General features: G+C 41.9%; 1 protein-coding gene across 4 annotated transcripts in view; it reads right to left on the reverse strand.

The window, feature by feature from the left end:
- Nucleotides 1-24,665, reverse strand: part of TLN2 (talin 2) — a 462,999-nt gene that overhangs the window by 147,887 nt on the left and 290,447 nt on the right. For all 4 annotated transcript variants that reach the window (XM_058665748.1, XM_058665745.1, XM_058665746.1 and 1 more), the window contains 6 exons: nucleotides 18,709-18,772; nucleotides 17,598-17,702; nucleotides 8,951-9,106; nucleotides 3,816-3,917; nucleotides 3,038-3,114; nucleotides 241-421 (listed from right to left, as the gene is read on the reverse strand). In XM_058665748.1, coding sequence (XP_058521731.1) covers nucleotides 241-421; nucleotides 3,038-3,114; nucleotides 3,816-3,917; nucleotides 8,951-9,106; nucleotides 17,598-17,702; nucleotides 18,709-18,772 — 685 coding nt within the window. The remainder of the gene's footprint in view (nucleotides 1-240; nucleotides 422-3,037; nucleotides 3,115-3,815; nucleotides 3,918-8,950; nucleotides 9,107-17,597; nucleotides 17,703-18,708; nucleotides 18,773-24,665) is intronic.

The following is a 24,665-nucleotide window of genomic DNA, read 5'->3' on the forward strand; positions in this document are numbered from 1 at the left end:
GCTCAGGCCCTCCAGCACAGGGTGCATTGAGAGGTGTTCCATGCTCTTTGCCATAGAGGACTCCTGTGATCTGGAACAGGCTGTGATCACACAATGAAAAAAGACTGCAAGTCTGAATAGTACAGCATTCAGGCAAGAGATACTGAGAGCTCCAAAACAAGCTGTCAGGGTGCTAGTATAATACCCTGGCACACCGGGGCAGTACACTAGCACATGGAGCCCGAGAACCAGAAGCCTCACCAGCGGTGGCATGTGGCCCCGGTGCATCTGCCCGACCATGACCTGCTGCTGTGGTGAGGGCATGCTGCCAACGTTGAAAGTCTCAGGCCCACTGGAGCCTGAGCGCATCACAGCTGGCAGCGCCACTGAGCCATGCTCTGCCTTCCCAGTCCGGTTAAACTGCTGCTGCAGGATGGTGGACCTGTGGAGAAAGGTAGCCTGGTTACTGCAAGGTGGGCACCCACACAGAGTAAACTGGGGTCAAGTTATAGATGTCACGTGGGTTCACTGCTTCACAGTGAGCAGGACACACAGAACACCAGCAATGAGGAACTAGCACAGAATGCTCAGCAGGACAGCTGCAAGATGAATCCTTTTATGATCACTAGTGCAATTCATTACTCTTAAATACTCCATTTAATAGGTTCATGACATGATGTAATTAGTTCTTTAAAAAAAAGAGAGAGAGAGAAAAAAGAAAAAGCAGCAGAAATTCTTACAATAATGACAGCCTTGGCTTAAAGGAAGGCTCAGGCTATATGGGTCTTTCACTTGCTAATGCTTACCTAAAAGAACATTCATTCAACAAGCATCTATACCTCACACCAGGTTCTAGTCTAGACATTGGAGACACAGCGCATTTAACCTGAGCTTTAAGGGAGACATGTGGAAATGAACTGAAACAAAACCCCCAGAGCTTAGTTCTCCTTCTTTGGACCAGGCCAGGTGCCTCGACCATGGAGGATGTTGCATTACATTTGGAGCTCTGACCACATGCCTAACTTTGGCACCTTTTCCAGATGACTTCAACTAAATGCTAGAAAGACTCTTAGGGTGTCTAACCAAAAAACGTAATTCTTTCACTGCTTGATATTTTCATGGACTGAATACTAAATGCAAATAACTGTGAAGTGGGAAGATTCAGGTGGGACAGCATTAGAAGTGAGGTAGACAAGGCACAAAGGAGACGCTGGAGAGGTTGTGTTGGTGGGAAGGGATCTTCAGGGAGGAGGGGAGAACAGCTTTGATCATAGGCAAGGGCTTCAGTTTCCAAGCCTTCAAACTATCACATACCAGGGCAAGGCTGGAGAGCCATCCTAGAGCCCAAAAAGGTGACATCATCAGAGAAATGCTAAAATCTGTAGAGGGGTTGACACGAGGGAGCGTAGGTCTGGGGGCTCCATTGAGAAATCAGCAGCATTGCTCAGGGTCTAGCAATAGGGACCACCTTGGATCATTCTTTCTGCTTGCCTTGATAACACTCTGTAGGGATGCTATTGACAGCTGGGCTATATGGGTCCCTGACAGATCAGAGTTCTAGTACTTGGAACTGATGCTCACTGAGCTGCTCCTATGGAAAGTACAGCACAGCAGGGCCTGCTGGTGTGAACAGCTCACCGTCAGAAAGCACTAGCTTACTAATTTCCATCTGGTGGTCACTAATACATCTAACAATACATGGCACCTTACTAGGGCAAGTAAGAACTTGTAAGAACTTGGGCTTGGCAGCGTGGCCTAGTGGCTAAGGTCCTCGCCTTGATCCCATATGGCTGCTGGTTCTAATCCCGGCAGCTCCACTTCCTCTCTATCTCTCCTCCTCTCAGTATATCTGACTTTGTAATAAAAATAAAATAAATCTTTAAAAAAAAAAAAAAAAAAAAAAAAAAAGAACTTGTAAGAACTTAAAATGTACCAAGTTCACATCAAGTTCAACCCCAGCGTGCATACCGACAAGGGGTCAAATGGAAAAGTACCTGCACAGTGATTATGAATAAAGTTCTGTTAAGTAGATACAATGTTGTAACTAAGTTCAACACAGTGGTACACAGCAGGAATTTTCTATGTGCACTATAGGAAACAGCACAAGATTTGAATGCAAAGCCTGGCTCTATCCCATATAAGCAGCTCAATCAGCTTTCATGAGCACTGGTCTCTTTAGTCACAAATGGGAGTAACATAAAGCCTCCTCCCTCTTGCAAATGGAGTTTTCTTTGGAATAAAATAAGCTGGCACATGAGGTGCACAAAGGAAAACATAGACAAAAGTTATTGTGATTCTCTCAAGAAAAGGGCAGCCCATTACTGAGTTCCCAATAAGGATCAGTTATTAGAGGTTATTTAGCTTTAGGAAGTCTGTTTCTTTGCCCATAAATGGAGCTAACTTAAGACTGTTCTGGTTTTAAATGATGATGATAAGGTCAAACACTATGTGCCAGGCATTGTTTTATGGGCTCCCTTAGTAGTAACTCAATCATCAAAACAAGACCCAAAAGGCTATACTATCATCAGCCCCTTTTACTGGATCAGTTAAGGTAGGCAGAGGATAACACAGAGTCTACATTGCAGCCAAACATCGCTGAGTCCGGACTTCTGTTCTAACCACTCCCCTGTGGCTTCAGATTAAGGAAAGCAAGCACACTTGGGAACGTGCTTCACAGACAACATCTATCCTCTCCAGGGGTTAGATCCTACATTCCTCCCCCTAAAAGGGCCTGAATCAAACACAAGTATAGTCTCCAGGTTAATGATGATTACAACCCAATACATGAGATTTATATCAACAAGGAGATTCACAACAGCATTCATGAAGGATGGAGTTTAACACCACACCTTGCTCTCTTCATCCCCCTGAAATCCTCAGCCACTCTACCAAGACCCTCAAAATACCAATGCTGGTCACTTAGAGAGGCAAGGGTCATCTTGACCATTCAGGACCGTCTTCCTCCAGGTCATGGGCATGAAAGGACAGGCCCCAGAGCTGCCAGGAGGAAACAGCCCAGGTAGGGAGGAAGCAGTTCTCCAGCTGACTCAGTACTTACTTTTTGGGGGAAACAGACTCCTCTAACATTGTGGACTCCTCATCACCGTCCAGTCCAAATCTATCTTTACTTTGTTTCTGGAGATAAAGCATGATACATGAATGAAAACAGACACTTCTTAAGACAATACAAAGACCTTTGCAAATGCAATAGCAAAAAAAAAAAATTGTTGAAGTATGCCCCAAATTTCTTGTATTGGATATTTAAAGAGCAATGAGGGAATCAAATCATAACAATAAAATAGAGAAATACAATATTCACATTCAATATTTACATATGCAAAGTCTTCTGTCTGTATTACGGTACAGGTTTTATACATAAAAAGTCAAAATGCACCAACATTCTATGAGAACTTGGTAAATGTAAGGGACTAGCCACATCTTACAGCCTTAGGAAATTCTCTTTTTGGGTATTACTGTAACATATAGCTTCATTATAGCCGATCAAAAAGGAACCATTTTTAGCTCTTTCCTCTGGGTGGACTAGAAGGGTAACCATGGAGAGGAAGATGTTATAAGATTAGTTGGGTTCATTCATTACCTAAGCGGTACACCACGGCTCCCTACCCAGCAGTCATCAATACAAATACACGTGGCACCAACATCTGAAATTCATGCAGGATCTTGAAGACCTCTTACAGAAGCCTTCTGAATGTCAAACACCAAATTCAGGAAGCAAGTATTCCAAATACTTTTCTTTTCCCAAATGCATTCACACCCTCTAAAAAGACTATAAAGGATGTAGTCCGGCTCTTCCAGCTTGCATCAATGCCAAATACCTTTTTGAGGATGATGTCAATGTAGCCAGCAATCAGTTGGGATATCTGCTCTCCCTCGGTAGTCTGCACTGAATAGTAGCTTTCCTGATACTCCCCAAAATCCTGGAAAAAAAAAAAAAAACAGCACCAGGATAAATAAAGCCACAACAGATATTCTAGCAGTTCTAAAGTCTTAAGAGTTCCAGATCTGCAAAGAGCGAACAATTCAATTTCCCTGATCCTTCCTTCCAAAAATACAATGAAAATTTGTTCATGAAAGGGAAAGAGATTCTGAGAATAGGAAAGTACATTGGGTAGTGGTCTCTGCATATGCGGAACCCTCATGTGGCCAGTTCTTGTGTGTGTGTGTTTACATGCCATATTGTCCCTTAAGAGGTAAATCTCCAATAAGAGGTTCCTAAAAAGCCTGCTTTGTGGCTCAAGCACCAGGAAAGATAGAGTCCAACAGGGATGCTGCTGGGAGTCCCAGCCCTGGGTGTGCTCTCCTCCAGCTGCAAAGCAGTGGAGCAGAGAGATGGCTCCACCCGACTGCTCTGCAGGGAGGTGGACCAATTCCTTTGCAGCAGCAGCCACAGAAGGGCTGTCTCTCCACCCCCAACTGGAGCATAAAGAGACCCAGGTCCAGCAGCTTCTGCCTCTTTCAACAGAAGTCACAGAGCAGCAAGGTTTCAGAACGAGCCCCAGGATGTTCAGAAGCATGACACAATCTGCAATAGTAATGCATGAGCTGGGGAAATGATAAAGCCGTTGCAACTAATGACCGTAAAAGCAGGTCCCAATACTCCACAATAAAACTAAACAAGACAGGTGCCTGACAAAATAGATTTAAGTAAGATTAAGAGTCTTCTAACATAAATACAAGGGCTGGAGAAATGAAAAAGCCATTGTAACTAATGACCGTAAAAGCAGGTCACAACACACCACAATAAAACTAAGCAAGATAGGTGCCTGACAAAATAGATTTAAGTAAGATCAAGAGTCTCCTAACATAATAACCCAAATGCCTAGGATAAAATTAAATCACTAGTCAGACGAAGAAGCAGAATAGCCACAAGACGAATGAGAAAAGACAATCAATTAATGCTAATGTTGAAATAAATCAGATACTGGAATTATCTCATAAGGATTTTAAAGCAGCCATTATTACAATGCTTCAGCAGTCAATTACTGATTCTCTTGGAAAAAAGGAAAACAAAAGAAGCTTTCAAAAATAAAATAGAAGTCATTACTAAGAATCAAGCAGAAATTACAGAACTGAAAAGTACACTAACCAAAGTAGAAAGCTCATGGGACAGACAAAATGGTATTGCGGCGATGACAGAAGACAGACTCAGTAAACTTGAAATAGATCAAGCCAATCTGAACAATAAAGAAATAATAAGCCAAAACTCAAAAAGAGCTTCAGGGATCCAACAAAAACAAAAGACATACTAATATCGTCACCAGAACAATAGGAGAAACACTGAGCTTAAAACAAACAAACAAACAAACAAAAAACCTAAAAACCCCAACACTTTTTTAATGAAATCACAGCTGAAAATGTCCCAAAATTAGTAAGAGATATAAACATACAAATTAAAGCTGAGGAAACCACTAATAAATTAACCTTACACAAGAATTTTGAAATTTATAAATAAATAATTGGGAAAATTAAAAAAAAAATATTAGAAAGGCTGAGTACTAGAGAAGAATGAGAGAGAACTTCCACCCACTGGTTCACTCCCCAAGTGGCCCCAACCTCAGGGGTTGAGCCAGGATGAAGCCAGAAGTCAGGAGTCATATCTGGGTCATCTTTAACTTGGTCCATCTTCTGCTGTTTTCTCCAGTCAACAGTAGGGAGCTGGATCAGAAGCAGAGCAGCTGGGACTTGAGCTAGCACCTACACGGGATGCTGGCATTGCAGACACAACCCAGCCAGAATAAAATGATACATTCCCTAGAAACGAATGCCAAATTGAAAGAGCAAATTTCTCATCTGAAACCAAGGAGGTGAAACCAAAGTGGCATGACGTTTTGTAAATACAAAAAGAATTCTAATTCAAAATGTTGCATTGGGTAAAAACATTCTTCATTGAACGAAGGACAAATAAAGGCATTCTCAGCTGCATGAAAACTACAAGTTACTGATGATGGACCTAGGCTGAAAGAACGGCTAGCAGAGACTCTTCAAACATAAAGAAAATGATGACCAGAAGATAGGAGCTTTAGGAAGAACAGAATGGATAAAAACAGATAAACCAAGTGGACTATCCTTCACCTAATTGGCCTCCTTAATAATTTCATAGATCAGCAGTGAAAGCTATAACACCAACCCATGTGGTTTTTAGTGTATAGAGAAAAAAAAAATTTAAACAATTTCATCCTGTCAAAAGGTGGGGGAGTTAAAGAGACCTAAACAAAAGTAAGCCTTCCAGGCATGGCACAAAACCCTAGTGGCTAAATCCTTGCCTTGAATGTGCTGGAATTCCATATATGGGTGCCAGTTCAGGTCCTGGCTGCTCTATCTCCCTTCCAGCTCTCTACTTGTGGCCTGGGAAAGCAGTAGAGGATGAGCAAAAGCCTTGGGCCCCTGCATCCAAATGGGAGACCCTGACTCATGGCTTCAGATTGGCTCCGTTCTGGCTGTTATGGTCACTCAGGGTCACTCTGGCTGTTATGGTCACTGTGAACCAACAGACATCTTTATGTCTGTATCTCCTCTCTGTATCTCTGCTTTCCAAATAAAAAAAAAAATTTTTAAGAAAAAAAAAGGTAAGCCTTTCATTCTTCACTTAAAGGAGTAAAGCATGAAAAAGTTGGCTATAATTAACTTCATATATACTATTTAGAATAACCACTAAGGACATTAAAACTATTATGTCCAAAAACATAAAGAACAATTAAGATATTCAAAGTAGGGCCTGGCATGATACTGTAGTGGTCAAAGTCCTCGCCTTGCATGTGCCCCGGGATCCCATATGGGCACCAGTTCTAATCCCGGCAGCTCCACTTCCCATCTAGCTCCCTGCTTGTGGCCTGGGAAAGCAGTTGAGGACGGCTCAAAGCCTTGGGACCCTGCACCCGCATGGGAGACCCAGAAGAGCTCTTGGCTCCTGGCTTTGGATTGGCTCAGCTCCAGCCATTGCAGCCACTTGGGGAGTGAACCATTGGATGGAAGAACTTCCTCTCTGTCTCTCCTCCTCTCTGTATATCTGCCTTTCAAATAAAAATAAATCTTAAAAAAAATATATTCAAAGTAACCCACAGGAAAGCAAGAAAAAATGAGAAAACACAGCGGCCAAGCAGAAAAACCAATAAAAACAACAGACACAAGTCCTAACACATCAATCAGCTTAAATATAAATATTGTATACCAACTGAGGCTAATAGAGTAAGATTTTTTTAAAAAGCAACGTGATCCAACCAATTATATTATCCATAAAAAATACACTCCAGGGCCCAGCACAACAGCCTAGCAGCTAAAGTTTTTGCCTTGCATGCACCGGGATCCCATATGGGCACCAGTTCTAATCCAGTGGCCCAGCTTCCCATCCAGCTCCCTGCTTGTGGCCTGGGAAAGCAGTTGAGGATGGCCCAAAGCCTTAGGATCCTGCACCCACGTGGGAGACCCAGAAGAAGCTCCAGACTCCTGACTTTGGATCAGCTCAGCTCCAGCTATTGTGGCCACTTGGGGAATGAATCATCAGATGGAAGACCTTGTTCTCGGTCTCTTCTTTGCTGTGTATATCTGACTTTCCAATAAAAATAAATCTTTTAAAAAATGCACTCTAAATGCAACAAAATATGTACGCTAAAAGTAAAAGCGAGGAAAAAGATAAAACAAACACTTTCAACAAGCATGAATGGTATACAAATATCAGATAAGGCAGACTTAAGACAAAAAAATATAACCAAACAGAATAAAAGAAAATTATGTAAATATGGGACAATCTCCATGGAAAAGATATTCTAATTTAAGCACTTACAGAACACTGATCATGAATGCTCCCATCCTGGGACATAAAACAAACTAATATCTTAAAAGAACTGAAACTAGAATGTGGTCTTCAACAATCAAGGAATTGAACTAAAAATGAGTAACAGAGACAACAGGAAGACCTCCAAATACTTCTGTCCCATCTGTTTGTGCCTTCATTTTCTACCACTTTGCAAGATTACCATTATCTACCACAAGATACTGTTCTAGTTGCTTCTTCTAGTATTTCATCCTTCACTTAAAGGAGGAAGCAGTGGCTTAACTATCATAACACAATGACATGCTTCTATGGCTTTTCTGAGTTTTCTGTTTGAGCAATTATCCATCACTTTGTACAATGGAAGACAAAGATGTAGCTCAGTAAGTATAACCACCCACGGGCCATGCAGACACAGTTGTTACTACCTTAGGAAACAGGTACATGTTTAGACTTCTTCAATTTGCATGAACCTATCAATCAAATTACACCCGTAATTACTTTTCTTTTTTTTTTTCTCTTTTTTTTCCGAAATTACTTTTCTGAACTCCCTTCTTTACATCTTTTAAAAACATTTTTCCTTTACAAGATGTTGTCTTAGCACAAGCTAACATTTTAAGCATTCATTAGACACTCAGGTGTTGTAATGAAACTGACAAATTTCAGAACTTTTTATTTCTCTTCTTGGTCAATTAACCTATAAAACACCTGCCCTACCAAACTTTTAAGTATTGCTACAGAAGGCTACACAGTTGCAGTTGGTAAATACAAATACTGAAGTGGGGAGGAAGCATTCACAGGTCCAAACATCAGGAACAAACACCTATTCTCTCTATTTTGCATGAGTTTTGCCCTCTTTTAGCATCATCTTCCCACTTGACCCTGGTGACTGTGAAACAGGTATGATCCTCTTTCTGCAGGAGGAAATGAATCATCTGAGAGGAAAGGGAACTGGAGCAAGGTGAAAGGGTTGTGATAAATTTACTTACTCCTGATCTGTGCTACCTTTTTCTAGGCCTCATGGAAAACACTCCTTAGCAAGACACTGCAACTGGCAGAAATGTTCACAAGGCTCATTGAGACCAGGGAAACTTAGAGAGCTACAATCTGGTCTTTCTTCTGACCCCAACTGTCCCAGCAAGGGACCTGTTTAGTCCCCTCATGACCTCCAGCAGCCCATACCAGTGTGAAGCTCTTGGGTGAGGCTGCCCAGCGCTTGACCGTGGTGAGGGGCCACTCCTGCAGCACTTCCTTGGTCTTCTCATCCACACGCATCACTGAGTCTTTAGTGATGCCCAGCAGGCGAGGTACCAACTTGTTCTTGCCTTTCATCTTTTCCTGAAATTGAAGATACCAAGAGTCAGTGTTTAATCCTCTGGATATATCCTCTTCGGCCAAGCCATTGGTCATTTTACCATGATCACCTGCAATCAGCCTGCATACAATGGGCTTCAAAACAAGGCAGGTTATCAAAAAACTCAGGTGTGGAGGCTGGGTGACTGACACACTCAAATAGATGGAAGCTAAAAATAGAGATAGATGCCTGGAAAGACTCATGCAGAGCTGTGCTTTCCTGGAAGGAGATGATATTCTTGAGAGCAGGTTGTTCCAGAAACCACAGTGTCAGAGAACAGGTGTAGAAGTAAAAAGACCCCCAGAAAAAGCAGCGAGGTGAGTGCCAGATCTGATCAGTCCAAGTAGCTGACTCTTTTTCACAGAACAGGTGTAAGTGGGCATTAATGGAATTTAATTACAGCATTAATTTTGCATTAAGACAAAACCCAGGACCTGGCACTATAGCCTAGTGATTAAATCCTTGCCTTGCATCCACCGAGATCACATATATGGGTGCAGTTTATGTCTTGGCTGCTCCACTTCTCATCCAGCTCCCTGCTTGTGGCCTGGGAAAGCAGGAGAGGATGGCCCAAAGCCTTGAGACCCTGCACCAGCATGGGAGACCCAGAAGAAGCTCCTGGCTCCAGGCTTCTGATTGGCTCAGCTCTGGCTGTTGCAGTCACATGGGGAATAAATTAGAGGACGGAAGAGCTTTCTCTCTGTATCTCCTTCTCTTTTCATATCTGCCTTTCCAATAAAAAATAACATAGTAATTTTTTAAAAGATAAAACTTAGTTCTTTCTTTCTAAAGATCTCTGAGACATATTTCCTCTTGGATTCTTGGTCTGATATTTTTCTCTATCTAATGGCTTTTAAAAGTGCACCTTATGATTGGTTTTAATATTTTAAAAAATTTTATTTTTATGTGAAAGGCATTTTACACAGAGAGGGGGGAGAGGGAGTGAGAGATCCATCTATTGGCTAACTCCCCAGATAGCTATAATAGTCAGAGCTGAGTTAACCTGAAATGGGAGCCAGTTTTTCCTCAGTCTCCCATGTGAATTCAGGGGCCCAACAATTTGTGCCATCCTTTAGTAATTTTCCCAGGTCATGAACAGAGAGCCAGAGAGGAAGTGGAGCAGGCAGGACACAAATTGGTGCCTATATGGGATACTGGCACTATCAGGTAGAGGATTAACCTGTATATCATTGTTGCTACTATTTTTTAAAGACAGAGTAATTGTGCCTATTAAAAATAATGCACTCCAGGGCCTGGCAGCGTGGCCTAGTGGCTAAAGTCCTTGCCTTGCACGCACTGGGATCCCATATGGGTGCTGGTTCTAATCCTGGCAGCTCCACTTCCCTTCCAGCTCCCTGCTTGTGGCCTGGAAAGCAGTCGATGACAGCCCAAAGCATTGGGACCCTGCACCCACATGGGAGACCTGGAGGAAGTTCCTGGCTCCTGGCTTTGGATCGGCACAGCACCGGCAGTTGCGGTCACTTGGGGAGTGAAGATCTTCCTCTCTGTCTCTCCTCCTCTTTGTATATCTGCCTTTCCAATAAAAATAAATAAATCTTTAAAAACAAAACGGGTCCTTACCTCACAATAACGCCAAAACAAATGCATACCAGATTTGTATCATACGAAGAACAAACAGTAAATATTTCCATGTTTTCTGGGTGAGATATCCCTGGGTAGCAGAAACACTCAAAGAATCCATAGAGCAAAAGACTGACAGCTTTCACTCAAACTTTACACACATATAAACTTAGACATATCTGAGGTGGGGCAAGCAAACAGGAGCTCCCCTAGGGAGAAAGGAGGAGAAGAAGGAAAAGAAAGAAACCTTATCCTGAAAAAAAAAAAGCCAATAACTGGAAAATACCAATAAATAGGCACAGATTCTTATATCGCCTGTGGTGCATTTTCATATATAATAAAAAATAACTGAGCATCTGAAAATGATTTTAAAATAAATAATAAGCAAATATTTATATTAAATATTAGAGGTTTTTAAGAAGTTAATGCTTAGATTTGGGGAAAACGTGAAGGCAGATCACTGTGGATGGAAGTTGAAATGGCAAAGTCTTTCTAGAAGATATCTCTATGCACACTCTTTAATATATCTCCCTTTTTGACACAAGTCATTCTTAGGAATTTTTCATTCAAGTGATACAAATGTATAAAAATTAGGCCAGAAGAAGGTCAACCACAGCTTGTCACAGTGAAAAGGTTTGCATTTCCTCAGGTTTTCAGTAGTAGAGGACATGGTGCACCAATTATGCGATCGCCAGCTAACATACTAGTCTGTTTCTTAAGAATCCTTTTCTAGGAAAATCAAGGGTTTAGGCAAATCAGTTATTCATAATATAGTACAAAATAGAGCTATAGCTAGACAGATACTTGCCTTTCAACTGGAAAATAATGGTGGCACTGATCATGTCATGTGACTTGTATTTCTTGTTTCTGAAGTTTCACTCAATATCAACGCTTTTTGGTGTTATCGGGAAAAATATTTTTCAAATGCTACTTTCTAGTAACTACTCAACTGCTGCTCTCAGAGGTTTATGTACACATACAAAGACACATGTGTGCGTCCCCATACAAAACATGCATATATACATATACACACACACATTTCCAACATGGAGACTTAACACAGGGCTGCAGCAACCCAGACACTTAACAAGCATCATCCATTCATCTCAGGGCATCTCCAAAGAATTGGGATCATTATCATTTTTCATTTTGCAAATGAAATGACTATTAATTTGCCCAAAGCCAACAGTAGTGACGGTGGTAAAGCCACAACTTGGATAATAATTTGAGTTGCTACAAGTATTTGTGACTTTAAAAACAGAATGTCCACACCATAGTCTATCATCATTTGGTGGAACTAAACAGAAAGCAGACCAACCTGCTCACACTTCCACACTCTGTCTCCTCCAGGAGCTACTAGGAGGCTGTGAATGGTTGAGACGAACTACAATGCTTTTTTCTTTTTATTTTTTTCCAAAAGAAGATTTATCTATTTATTTGAAAGTTGGAGTTAAAGAGAGAGAAAGGGAGACAGAGATCTTCCATCTGCTGGTTCATTCCCCAAATGGTTTCAATAGATGGGCTGGGCCAGGAACCTGCAGCTTCCTCTGGGGCTCACACACAGGCACAGGGGCCCAAGGAATCAAACCATCTTATTCTGTTTTCCCAGGTGCATTATCAGGAAGTTAGGTAAACAGTTAGGACTTGATGTGGTGCCCATATGGGATGCTGGCACTGCAGGCAGCAACTTTACTTGTTAAGCCATGGTGCTGGCCCCTGATTCTTTTTAAATAAAGAAGCCAGTCCCATAAAGGGTAGAATCAAAGCTTGGCAGGTAATGCCAGTTAATTTGATTTGCCTTCAGGAGCCCTGCAGAGACCTAGGATGAGAGGCTTTGGGAACCCAGCTAAGCCACACAAGGTCGGTGCAGGCTGAGCTGTTGGGATTCAGGAAGAGGATTAGAGGTGGAAGATGATCTGCAGCTGTTTCCTTCCCGGCTATTTTCGTGATCACTTCTCCCAGTGGAGGAGCTCTGTGGACACCGAAGTGCGAAGGCCCTGATTCTTGTACCTCATCATTTCAGCCTGTGGGAGGATGTCATGGAGGGCAGACAGACAATGGACAGTGGAAATTCCATCAGAGGGAAAGGAGTAGGCAGAACTCAAAACATATTGGAGCTGGCACCAGAGACCACCAGCAAAGGAGGCAATTATTTCAGCATCTACATGCCAAATGCAGAGCAGCTGGAGAAAGCTAAAATAGCACAGGGCTCAGATCTAGAAAGGTGCTGTAGGGTCTTCTCTGGTACAGGTCTGCCTCAGATCATCGGGGCCAGAGATGTCACAAGGAGCACAAGGTCATTAGGCTCCATGTCCCATCCTGTGCCATGGATCTCAGTCCCCAACACATCTCCCCTTTCCAGCCTTCAACTACACATACCAGCATCCTTTGATCTCCAGGAGACAAAAAGCAGGTCACAGCAGGCACCAGTGAAGACCCATGTATCTCACATTCCAACACACAAAAGGGGACTGTAGCTGTGACTCCTGCTGGCCACCTGGATGCTGTCCTCCAGATGGGGGTCCCAATTAGGCTGGTTTTGTTTGGAAGCAGCTCATGGGACGGAAGGAGGCAGGAACCCTTAATGAGCTCAGCCTGTCCTCTTTCAAACATTGCTCAACCATGCATGTGGGCTCGGCCCTGTGGCCGGCTCTGGTTAAGTCAGATCCTGGGCAGGCTCTTCTCATAGGTGTGCAGACTGACTGATTCTGTCACCACCTGCTCTTCATATCAGAGATTCTGAACTGGGTGGAGGGATGCCATAGGGCTCAGCTTTCAGCTTGCTGGGGCTCCTGGCCCCTTGCTTCAACATGGCCTAAGTCCAAAGGGTCCTCTTCTTGGCCCAGATTGAGATTGACAGCACCCATGATTCCACATGCTACCGGGTGAACTTCAAAATCTGCTTTATTTTATTTATTAATATGTTTTGCGCAACTTCAGTACAAGCTTTTTCAGAGGTAACTATGGAGGGGAAAGGCCAAATTTTTCATGTTTAAATGGTGAAACACCAAAAGAGGAATTGTTTATGACTTTAAAACCTCATGAAATTCAAACTTCAGACTCTCTAAAGCAAACTCTCTGAGAATATAAACAGGTCCATTCATTGACATATTGCCTGGAAGTGGCCTTCACATCATGAGGACAAATAAAGCTGAGGAGCCTGGCTGGGAATGCCTAGCTGTTGACTCCCCAGTCCCTGACTGTTTGCCAGCCTCTGTTCTAAACATCCCGGATGCCTCAAGTCCAGCAACAAAGTAGAAAGACTTAGGCCCAGTGAGGACCAAGTGGCCAGGATAAACTGTTACCTGATGTCCTTACATCCCAGACAACGCACCTGTGTATGTGCAGAGGTTCACTTTATGTTCATTCGAACTCAAGAAGGAATTATTATGTTTCAGATGAAGACACTGAGATTCAGAAAAGCTAGCCACATCCCTTCTTGTCATAGGAGTTCCTGCTATTTCTCAGAATTCAGCTGTGGTCCTAGATCAATCTCTTCACACCAAATGCACTTCGAATGATAACACAAAGCACAACACTGAATTTGAGGACAGAGAAAATAATGATGAAGGCAGCTATGAGCCTATCAAACTAAATTTTCTCAGAATACTTACAGTGACTCTCCTGGTTATACAGGATGATGAAGTACTTTAAAATGAATGCTTAAATGCTTAGTCAATTGTAATGTCCTTGATTACTATTTAAAGTTTCTGATGGAATCCTATGAAAGCATTGACTGTGAAGCTGGAAACAGTCATTTTTAATTTTCTAAGTGATGAGAACAAATCTTCACAATTCAAAACTATGTTCAAGTTTGAGGTCTGAGAAATTTGTTATTTATTACTTTCTTTAAAAATCTTGGGGTCTGGTGGCGTGGCCTAGTGGCTAAAGTCCTCGCCTTGAACACGCCAGGATCCAATGTGGGCGCCGGTTCTAATCCCGGCAGCTCTACTTCCCATCCAGCTCCCTGCTTGTGACCTGGGAAAGCAGTCGAGGATGGCCCAAAGCTTTGGGACCCTGCACCTGTGTGTGAGACCTGGAAGAGGTTCCTGGTTCCTGGCATCGGATTGGCGCAGCACTGGCCATTGCAGTCACTTGGGGAGTGAATTATCGGACGGAGGATCTTCCTCTCTGTCTCTCCTCCTCTCTGTATATCTGACTTTGTAAGAAAAATAAATAAATCTTTTAAAAAAAAAATCTTAATATCCCTAAGGTACATTGTGTGTGTGTGGTGCCATTCTATATGTGATCTCTTCTTATCATAAAGTCTAAATGGTTCTGGTGACTTCTGTATACTCAAGCATATTAAGGGATTGATTCATAAAAGTGACATATTTCTTATCAATTTAACCTGCGACTTTACTTTTTTAACAATAAATCTAAAAATTTTGCAGATATCAGTATAATACATATAGGATCTATATGCTGAAAGATGGAGCTAACGACACATTCATGGATTATAAGACCCATCATAGTAAAACTTTTCCCCAAATAGATGTGTAAATTTAATGAAATTGTTATAAAAGTTCCAGTGAAGTTTTCTATACAGAAAATCTTGTATGTGAAAATAGCTAAACCCAATTTGAAAATGAAGAAGAAATTGGAAGCAATCTCTCTGCCTAAGGCTTACGAGACTACTGAAGTGATCAGAACAACATGGTACTGGTAGAGGACAAACACGTAGCTCAATGGAACAGAACAGAATCTAGAAAGCCACACACATTGCAAAAACCAGCAGATCTATTTTCCACCTCTAATCATCCTACCAACCATGGATATATCTCACTTCTTAAGCACTAAAATGTCTTTGGGGAACAAATTTATTTGTTTTGTCATTACATATAGCTTCCTATTATGACCCCAAATTCACTGACCTACATCTAAGACCCAGAACGGGTTGTTTGTTTGTTTGTTTTTGAGTATATTACTAAGATGAACTCTGCATACATTCAGATAGCATTATGGGAAGATGGGATTTCAAAAGCTTTATTTCATACTTCAGGGATTATAGTAAGAAACTGCAAAAAACAGATGACAACAGATGTCATTATCAGTGAATGCTCTGAAGATCTGTTTTTCAGAGGTGTTGGAACTCATCTGCTACTGGCAGCCTTTCACAATAAGAAATGAAAAGTGATCCTTCTAAAACAAAGACATCTTGCCACATGCTTGTGGTGCCAGTGGGAAGCCAGGATAATGGAGCCTGGTACCCTCCTCTCAAATTGCATCACCCCAGTGAAGGCAGCACAGCAGTTGAAAAGCTGGTCCATGAACCAGAGACCTGAATTCAAGTCCTGCTTCTTTCATTGCCGGCCTAGGGCAATGACTGAGTCCCTCTGGGTCTCTGCAGGCTTGTTTATAAAAATAGGACATTAGCATCTCTTCCACTGACTTATTGATAGATTAGAATGAGACAGGACGGTCACACGACTGTTGACTAAATGACTGTGACTCTTAGTATTGGCAAGGGGAGCCATAACTACGTAGATGGTACTGGTGCCATTCAATAATTCATAAACAGTGTTTCACTCCTACTGAATACCAGACATTCAACTCCTTGTTCTTTTTCCTGAATACAAGGCAATTGTCACATGCTTTCTTTGCTGGCATAGGTCCAGCATTCTAAGATGTAAAACTGAACTGTTTGGCTGACATAACTAACTAGCATGAAGCAAGGGGCTCTCTGAAGTTTAACAGCTTGGTTCTCCCTCCAAACACAACAGCTTGATCCAGTGTGAGTACATGCAAGAACAACATCTGAGAAGGAACAGCTACAGTTCCTCCTTCTGTAATGTCCTTAACTGTGAGCCTGGAGACCTCAAGCCTCCCTATCGAGGGCCTCCAACTTCAGTCCTTGGGATCAGCTCCCACACAGGTGGTACCCTTCCTGCTTCCTGTGACACAAGAAATGTTATGGCATGGCAGGCTTTCTCCAGAGTCCAGGGCAAGGGGCAGGAGGCCTGGATTCACCTTAAAACATATAGATATCAGCAAAACTCAGTAGATGGATGACTCAACAGAGAACCTGAGGTCAAGGAGGAAGAAACCTAAAGGCAGGGTTCACCAATCAACTAAGGATAACACCCATGGAAGGCCCACGTGGGCTTGCTTAAAGGTTGAACTGCAAAGAGGCACCTCTTTTCTCCCAGAAGGAAGATGAAGAATTCCCATGGAACTGAATTGAAGGCTGCACAAAAGTCCCTTACAACTTACCTTAAAGCACAAAAGTTCAAGTACTGGATGTACTATGTGAATTTCTGTGGTGGTCAGCAAGTTCACTTACTTAGTCCAAAGGGCTGTTTCTAATAAGAACTTTATTTGAAATAGAAAGAAAAAGAGTGGATATGTGTAAGAGAGAGACAGAGAGATAGAGAAGGCAAGAACAAGCACCATCAACTACTGGTTTACGCCCCACATGCCTGCAACAACTGGGTTTCTGCCAGGCTGAAACTGGGAACCAGAACTCCAGCCACGTCTTCTGCCTAAGTATCAGAAACACAAGTGTTTGAGCCAGTCCATGGTGTGCATTAGTAGAAAGCGGGATTGGAAACAGATGCAGTATGCAACGCCAGTCTTCTGATAGAGGATGCAGGTAACCCTAAGTGGGGGACCACTACACACATCCCTGTTCAGAGAACCGTAGGAAGTCATGCTGAGTCACAGGTAACAGGGACAGTGACCCAAGCCAAGCCAAGGCACAGCTGCCTAGAGGCCTGAGGACAGTTAGGATCACCCTTCAGCCTGGTAGCCCATGTATGTTCTGCAGTTAAACTCAGGTCACTGTGGGCTCAAAGCTACATGTGCCAAGGCCCAAGGTCTACAGATGACAAACCCCACTTAATGCTGTCACAAAAGAAAAAGAGATGGCAGAGGTAAACATCCTATCCAACTCACCTTCACCAGGAAGAAGGAGACACCATATGTCCGGAGCGACCGGGCGAGTTTGACGTATTTGACCTTGGCTTCTATTTCACTCATCTCACCACAGTTCTTATGCTCCTGCAAAAGCAATAGAAGCCAAGGACCCATGATTTGCAACCATGCCAACAGGTGGATTGGTGAGAAGCAGTTACTACCTGTGGTGCACACAGTGGCTATGAGCCATCAGGAAGTGGCATCTGTGAATATAATTCCTCTGTGACACTTGCTTCTTGGGACTGGGGAACAAAGCACACACAAACCTTGACCTCAGATTTTCTAGATAGAGACAGCACCCTTTCAGCCTGTGTACTTCACCATCAAAGGCAGTGACTGAGGCATGCACACAAGATAGTAGGTATGGTGTTCCTACTGTCATCAGATTTTCCTCGGACCCCACATCCCCAGAAAGTTCAGAGTCAATACTTTAAATGATAGAAAAATCAGCGTCTTGGGAGGAGTGTCCTAACAGGGATCCATTCCAAGGAGGAAGATAGAGACATACCGCTACATACCAGTGACTGGAAACAAACATGATTGATAACATGGGAAACTGACAGTGCGATTTACTCTTACACTTCAAGGAAGGCTTGGAAATCTCAGGTTCATGTAAGTGACAGTCCCATGGCAAAACTGCTGACAGGACTTGCTGTTGTTGTTATTTTCCTGGTTGCTGAGGATGGACATGTCTTCAATTTTTAGAATACTTTGTATTTTCAAAAAGCACTAGCTTCCAAATTCTGGCTTTCAAACCCTGATCTGAAGACAAAGAAGCTACTTTTATACGTCGTCCCCAGAGCATCTTAACGGCCTGCCACCTTGTTTTAACGCAACAGAGAAAATGTCTTTGAAATGAAATGTATGCACATCTTTCTCAGAAGGGCTAAGTAACCTTTAGCAAGAAAGTCTGGATTAAGATAATAAATCTGCCCAAAGTAGAACTGTCAGCTTCTTTCCTCTCGGGTCACTAATCGTTTATTATAGAGGAGCACATGTACGGCGTACAGACGATCATGAGTGGGAGTCCCTTGTGCTAATAGAGGAGAGGGAGTGAGGAGAATAATAAATTGCTGTCCATTTCCAATACCTGAAATATTCTCTTTTCAGCTCCTCTCTGCTTGATGTATTCTTTGGGCAGGAATTCCTTTAGACTGAGCGAGAGAGAGAAAAAATTAAAGGTAAGGCATTTATCATGTTCTATGAAGAGAAGCAAAGAGACTGTTAATAAAACTCAGTGAAGTCACTAACTCGTGCTATATTTTATGGTGCAATTAATAACAGACCACTACATCCTACAACGCATTTAGACAAAGACATGGTAAGACTGTTCTGATTAAAAAAAAAAAAAAAAAGTCAAACCAACACACTTAAGGAAAAAGAAACTTTGGAATATATTGTGAAATGAAAAAACAAAGGGCACAAGAGTATACAGCATGCTTTCTTTGTAAGAAAAGGAAGGAAATAATGTTTTTAAAGTAAAACTTATTTCTCCTAGTTTCATTTTTTAAAAGTTCTATTTAATTTATTTGAAAGGCAGAGTGACAGAAAAAGAGAGAAATAACAGAGATCTTCCATCTGTCAAACTACCACAATAGCCAAGCTTGGGCCGGTTCAAAGTCAGGGGCCTGGAAGTCCATCTGTGTCCTCCCTAAAGGTTACAGGGGCTCAGTTACTTGAGCTGTTCTCTGCTGCCCTCCCAGAGACATCTGCAAGGAGCTGGATCAGAAGCAGAATAGCTGGGCACTGAAACTACTCCTAACATGAAATGCCTGTGTTGGCATCAGAGGTGGCAGCTTAAGTTGCTGTACCATAAAAACACTGGCTGCTATACCTGCCACTAGTAAAACATGTTATTCCATGGGAAGAAGGTAAAAAAGAGGAGAAGGTGAGAAAGACAGAAACTAAGTTTTTCTGAACAATGTCTGGATTCACTTTTGCGGTGAAATCACATATACACATAAAATAAAAAATAAACAGGAATACATAAAATCTTAAGCAAATTGGAACAACTGAACTTAACAATACATCATGTTGGGCCCGGCAAGACAGCGTAATGGTTAAGGTCCTCGTCTTGAACGTGCCGGGATCCCATATGGGCACCGGTTCTAATCCCTGTAGCTCCACTTCCCATCCAACTCCCTGCTTGTGACCTGGGAAAACAGCCGAGGACGGCCCAAAGCATTGGGATCCTGCACCTGCATGGGAGACCCGGAAAGAAGTTCCTGGCTCCTGGCTTTGGATCAGTGCAGCACCGGACATTGCAGTCACTTGGGGAGTGAACCATCGGACGGAAGATCTTCCTCTCTGTCTCTCCTCCTCTGTACATCTGCCGTTCCAATAAAATAAACACATCTTTTAAAAAAATACATCATGTTGACAGTGTAATTACAAGGAAAAGAATTGTTTGTGATCATTTTGAGAATCATCATTTGTATTGTCCCTAGTTGAGTATATCTTAAGAACAAAATGAATCAGATTTCATGGTAAACATATGGATCAGATTTTAAAATTAACATCTTCTCTTCCCTTTCACTATAGCTAGACATGGCATGAAATTAAGATATTACATTATATGGAAGTAGGATTTTATATAAATACAATAAACTAAATGATTATGTTTTGTTTAGAAACAGAAACTTTCAGTGTACAAGAGACGAGTTGAATGGGAAACAAAAAGGCTTTACTAAAAAATGACATGGCTTTTATTTGAACTGGAAAGATGGGCCTTGGTACAATGAATTTTCATTTCCTGAAAATATTTTCTGCCTATGCCATGGAAGAGACTAGGAATGAATGAAAGCTGGTGGGAACAGTCCACCCAGAGCCATGGCCAGGGGTGTTGTAAACACCACTGCTACTAACAGGAAGCAGAGCTCATAGAGCAATCAGGAACCCAGAGTCACAGAGCAATGACAGCTGGCAGGTCTGAGGCAGGAAACATTCCAGATGGTCCAGGAACTTTCTGAGTCTTGAATCCCTGCCTGGTTCCAACCACTACCAACTTACAGCCCATCATGTCTCCTTTGCTTCTCCTTCATCCAGGCTCTGTCCTGGATGAATCTGAAGCAAATCTCAGCCATCACATGGCTAATTTCATGTGATGGGGTAATTTCAGCTTCAGAAAAACAGATGAAAGCAGCAGGTTAAAACAGATACAAATAAACATACAGATTTTCTAAAGCCTTTGGTCACTCAAGGAAGTTGTCAGGGCACCAAATGGTCCTGAAAACCAATAAGCATGCAATTATGCACACATTTGTTATTTGTTGATGTGGGGAACAATCACAGCTAATATTTACAGAAACAATGATGGAAGAGCAAAATCATCACATCATAACTCAATAGAGGAAAGCAAACTTCAAAAGCCACTAAAACCATTAAATAAGTTGATTAAAAAAACTTTATAACAGATCAGTTTGAAAGCAACCAAAGTCACTGGCAATGTTTAATATTAAATTAAAGTAGGATAACAAGACCAGATTGGCCTCCTGACTGATACAATAGCACCACCTAGGAGTATGTTGGACAATCACAAAAGATGAATACGTAACTGAATTTGTTATAGCCTTTGGGGAATGAACCAATCAGTGGAAAATCTCTGTTTTTCTCATTTTCTCTCTGTAACTGTGCCTTTCAAATTAAAAATTAATAATAATAAATCTTTAAAAACACACACACACAAATGAAGTACAGCAGCTGAGGCTCAAAACTGGTGTTTACATGGGATGTGGGCCTCATGGTTGGTGCTTAACCCACTAAGCCACAACCCTGCCCACATCATTGCCTTTAAATTTCCTCCTCAATTGACAGTGTATAAAATCCAATCAGTTTATTCACATGAAGTATCCTAGCCCTGTAATCAAGAGATTAGTAACTGAAGGCCCAGATTCAAAGTTGAAGGGTTTCTGAAAGGTATGTGGCACCTGCTACAACTTTACACATTGAGCAACTTTTGGGATTATCCCACCAAACGTCCAAACCAGTCACTGACTATTTCAGGTGCTTTGCCTATGTAAGTAGATTCATTAAATTCTGATAATGGCCCTAGAAGGAAAAAACTCCATTTTATACACTGATAAGATGAACAACGCGGGGTTGTCTAACGCACCAGTCCTCATCTGTGGGATTCAGAAGTTACGCGGTGCACCATTGTACATTCCTGGCCCTCGGAGGGATTCTGCAGTTAAATGCCATCACAGATGATCAGCAGCTGAGTGTCCCAGCCTCACCCAGCCACATCATGAAAACAGGAATGAGGTGGTGGAGTTACAATTTTAGAAACGCCAGCAGCCAGCTGAAGCATGGAGGAAGATTTTACCAATGAACATGCTTGAGGGAGCAGGATCTGGATTTGAATGCTTCACTACAATCTTACTTTTAGGGGACAGCTGCTCTTTTGTCACACATATTTAATACATGATATGGTTTGAAACACAGAGTGAAATAGGCACTAGAGTCAAACAAGCTGGAATTAGAAGCAAAGCCAGGACTGGAACCCAGGCACTGAGATATGTGATGTAGGTATCTTAGAGTCTTCAACACGCAGCAAATGCATACCCCACAAGGCTCTCCTGCAAGGCTTGGATTCCATTCTGGGAGGAAAAGGTCCTCGTTGCTTAATTGCCTTTGAAAAGTTTCACCTGTCAATGCTATCACATGACAACTCAGTGTTGGGAGAGAACACAGTCAAACTGCAGCACACAGTATAAGCTCAGGACCTGTGTTTGAAGACCCATCTCAAACACATAATAGCTCTGTGATCCTCAAGTAACCCAAGTGACCTTTGATTCAAGGAGGCTGCTGTCTAGGAACTCAGCTCACGATTGCATAAATTCAGAGGTCAAGCATCTGGTCAAGACCTGGAGTTTTAGTGGAGTGAGGGACGTGGGCCTCGGGTGTATGAGGTAATGCTGGGAGTGAACAGTGCCACAAAAGGTGGTTATCAACTGTCAGGAGGTCTCTGAACCCACATGGCAGCAGCAAAAAGTCAGAAAACAAAAGGGCATAGGTATAAAAATGGCCTTTGACTGCATTCTACTTGTATTGCATCCCACTTTTAGTGGGATGGTGGTGGTGAGGAATAGGAGGCAAGACAGTACTGATGAAAAACCCATGCTGAAATGCTTGCTTCACTGTTACTTTGAAGGCAGAGAATCAACAACCAAATTATTCTGACAAAAGCACACAGAGGACCAACTCCAAAGGGAGAATGTGTGTTTGAACAGATGCCAAGTGAAAAATGAACTCGAGGCCTCCTACTGTGTCAAAAGCTTTGTTTGTTGACAGTAGAATTATCTTGAGTTTGTGGGGGAAATTTTCCGAGTCTGCTCTAAATTCTTTCACAACAAATAGCCACGGCCTGGCTTGCTTTGTTTGCCCAGTAGAAGACTTCTAAGCAATAGCCAACAGAACAAAGGAGCAACAATGCTCAAGGATAAGAGTGATCTCCACCAGGGACCTGCCTGTGAGTACCCAACACTAGCCCATTTCTTATCATAACACAGATAAATGGAACTTTTTCTCTGGCTTTCAACATCTACTAACTTTGGGTATCTAACACGTTACATACCAAACCTCAAGGCACTCAAGCCTAGACTACTGCAAATGTCTTTTTTTTTTTTTTTTAAAGAAATGGTAATGGTCAGCTATTTCAAATTATGGAGAATTCTATGTACCATGACTTGTAATAGAGTGCTTCCAAAGGCCACAGCAAATGGTTATGATGAGAAAACTGTTCATGAACCAAAATAAATGTAATTTCATTTTTCCATGAAGTTTTTCAAAGCACTCCAGTGGATATACTGCTGAGGAGAAATGAGTGTTAACACACTTTCCTTAAGACTGCCACCTGTTCTACAGATGAAGCAGAGACAACAGGTCTCACTCAAGTCCCTCCTTGCTCCCTGATCTCTTGGGAGTAGCCTTTCTTGAAGTCAGTTTCCATGGCTATTTTAACGTCTTCTCCTTTTATAATAATGCATGCTGCTTCTCTTGCTGTGAGTATTTTAAGTACAAAGACTCCGATTATGAAATAAAGTAGGTTGGTGTTTCCTACATTTTCTCCCATGCCTCTGTAATGGCCATAAAACGCAATGTCCTTATTAATCTTGTGCTTTCTGAATTACTTACGAGACTGATATTCTTTTCACATTTTTAGAAGTCAACTGAAATTTCTCCTGCGTACAATGCCTCATGTTATTTTTCTGGGATAGTTTTTCCTTTTCAACAATTACCTGTTTATGTTAACTTGTCTTTGGTAGTATGCATTGCAAACATACAATTTTTTTTTCTAATCTGGGCTTTATTCTTCACATGATATCTTTTGCTGTAAAATAATTTTAATAATTCGACCTCCTTTGTCAATGCATGATAACAAGGTTTACTTATTTATCTTTAAAAAAATTTTTTTGATGGTTATAAAAATTCTTCTACTCATCCTCAATTAGCCCTGGCCATTCTTGAGTTTTTTAACAGCTTTATTGAGATACCCATATTGAAAACTACTTTTCAAATTACTCAAGCGAAATTTTGACAGGAATGAGATGAAATCTGAAAGAAAGTTCAGGTAGAACTGTTTCATGTGAAATAGGTTTCCTATTCAAGACCCAGCACAATAGCCTAGTGGCTAAATCCTTGCCTTGCATGTACCTGGATCTCATATGGGTGTCAGTTTGTGTCCCAGCAGTTCCACTTCCCATCCAGCTCCTTGATTGTGGCCTGGGAAAACAGCAGAGGATGGCCTGAAGCCTTGGGACCCTGCACCTGCGGGGGAGACCAGAAGAAGCTCCTGGCTCCAGACTCGAGATCAGCTCAGTTGCGGCCACTTGGGGAGTGAAGTGGATGGGAGGTTTTTCTCCAGCTCTATGTAAATCTGCCTTTGCAATAAAAATAAATAATATATTTTTTAAAAAGGTTCCTATTACTTTACACAGCCAATCCATTTTTTCAGGCTTTCTTTATGTTCTTCAAAATACTTACATGCTTTTATCATTTTATTGGTTAGATATTGTAGACTGTTTAGCCTCCTTCTTAGCTGAACTAATA

The sequence above is a fragment of the Ochotona princeps genome, chromosome 6 (assembly GCF_030435755.1).
Source record: "Ochotona princeps isolate mOchPri1 chromosome 6, mOchPri1.hap1, whole genome shotgun sequence".
Lineage (NCBI taxonomy): Eukaryota > Metazoa > Chordata > Mammalia > Lagomorpha > Ochotonidae > Ochotona > Ochotona princeps.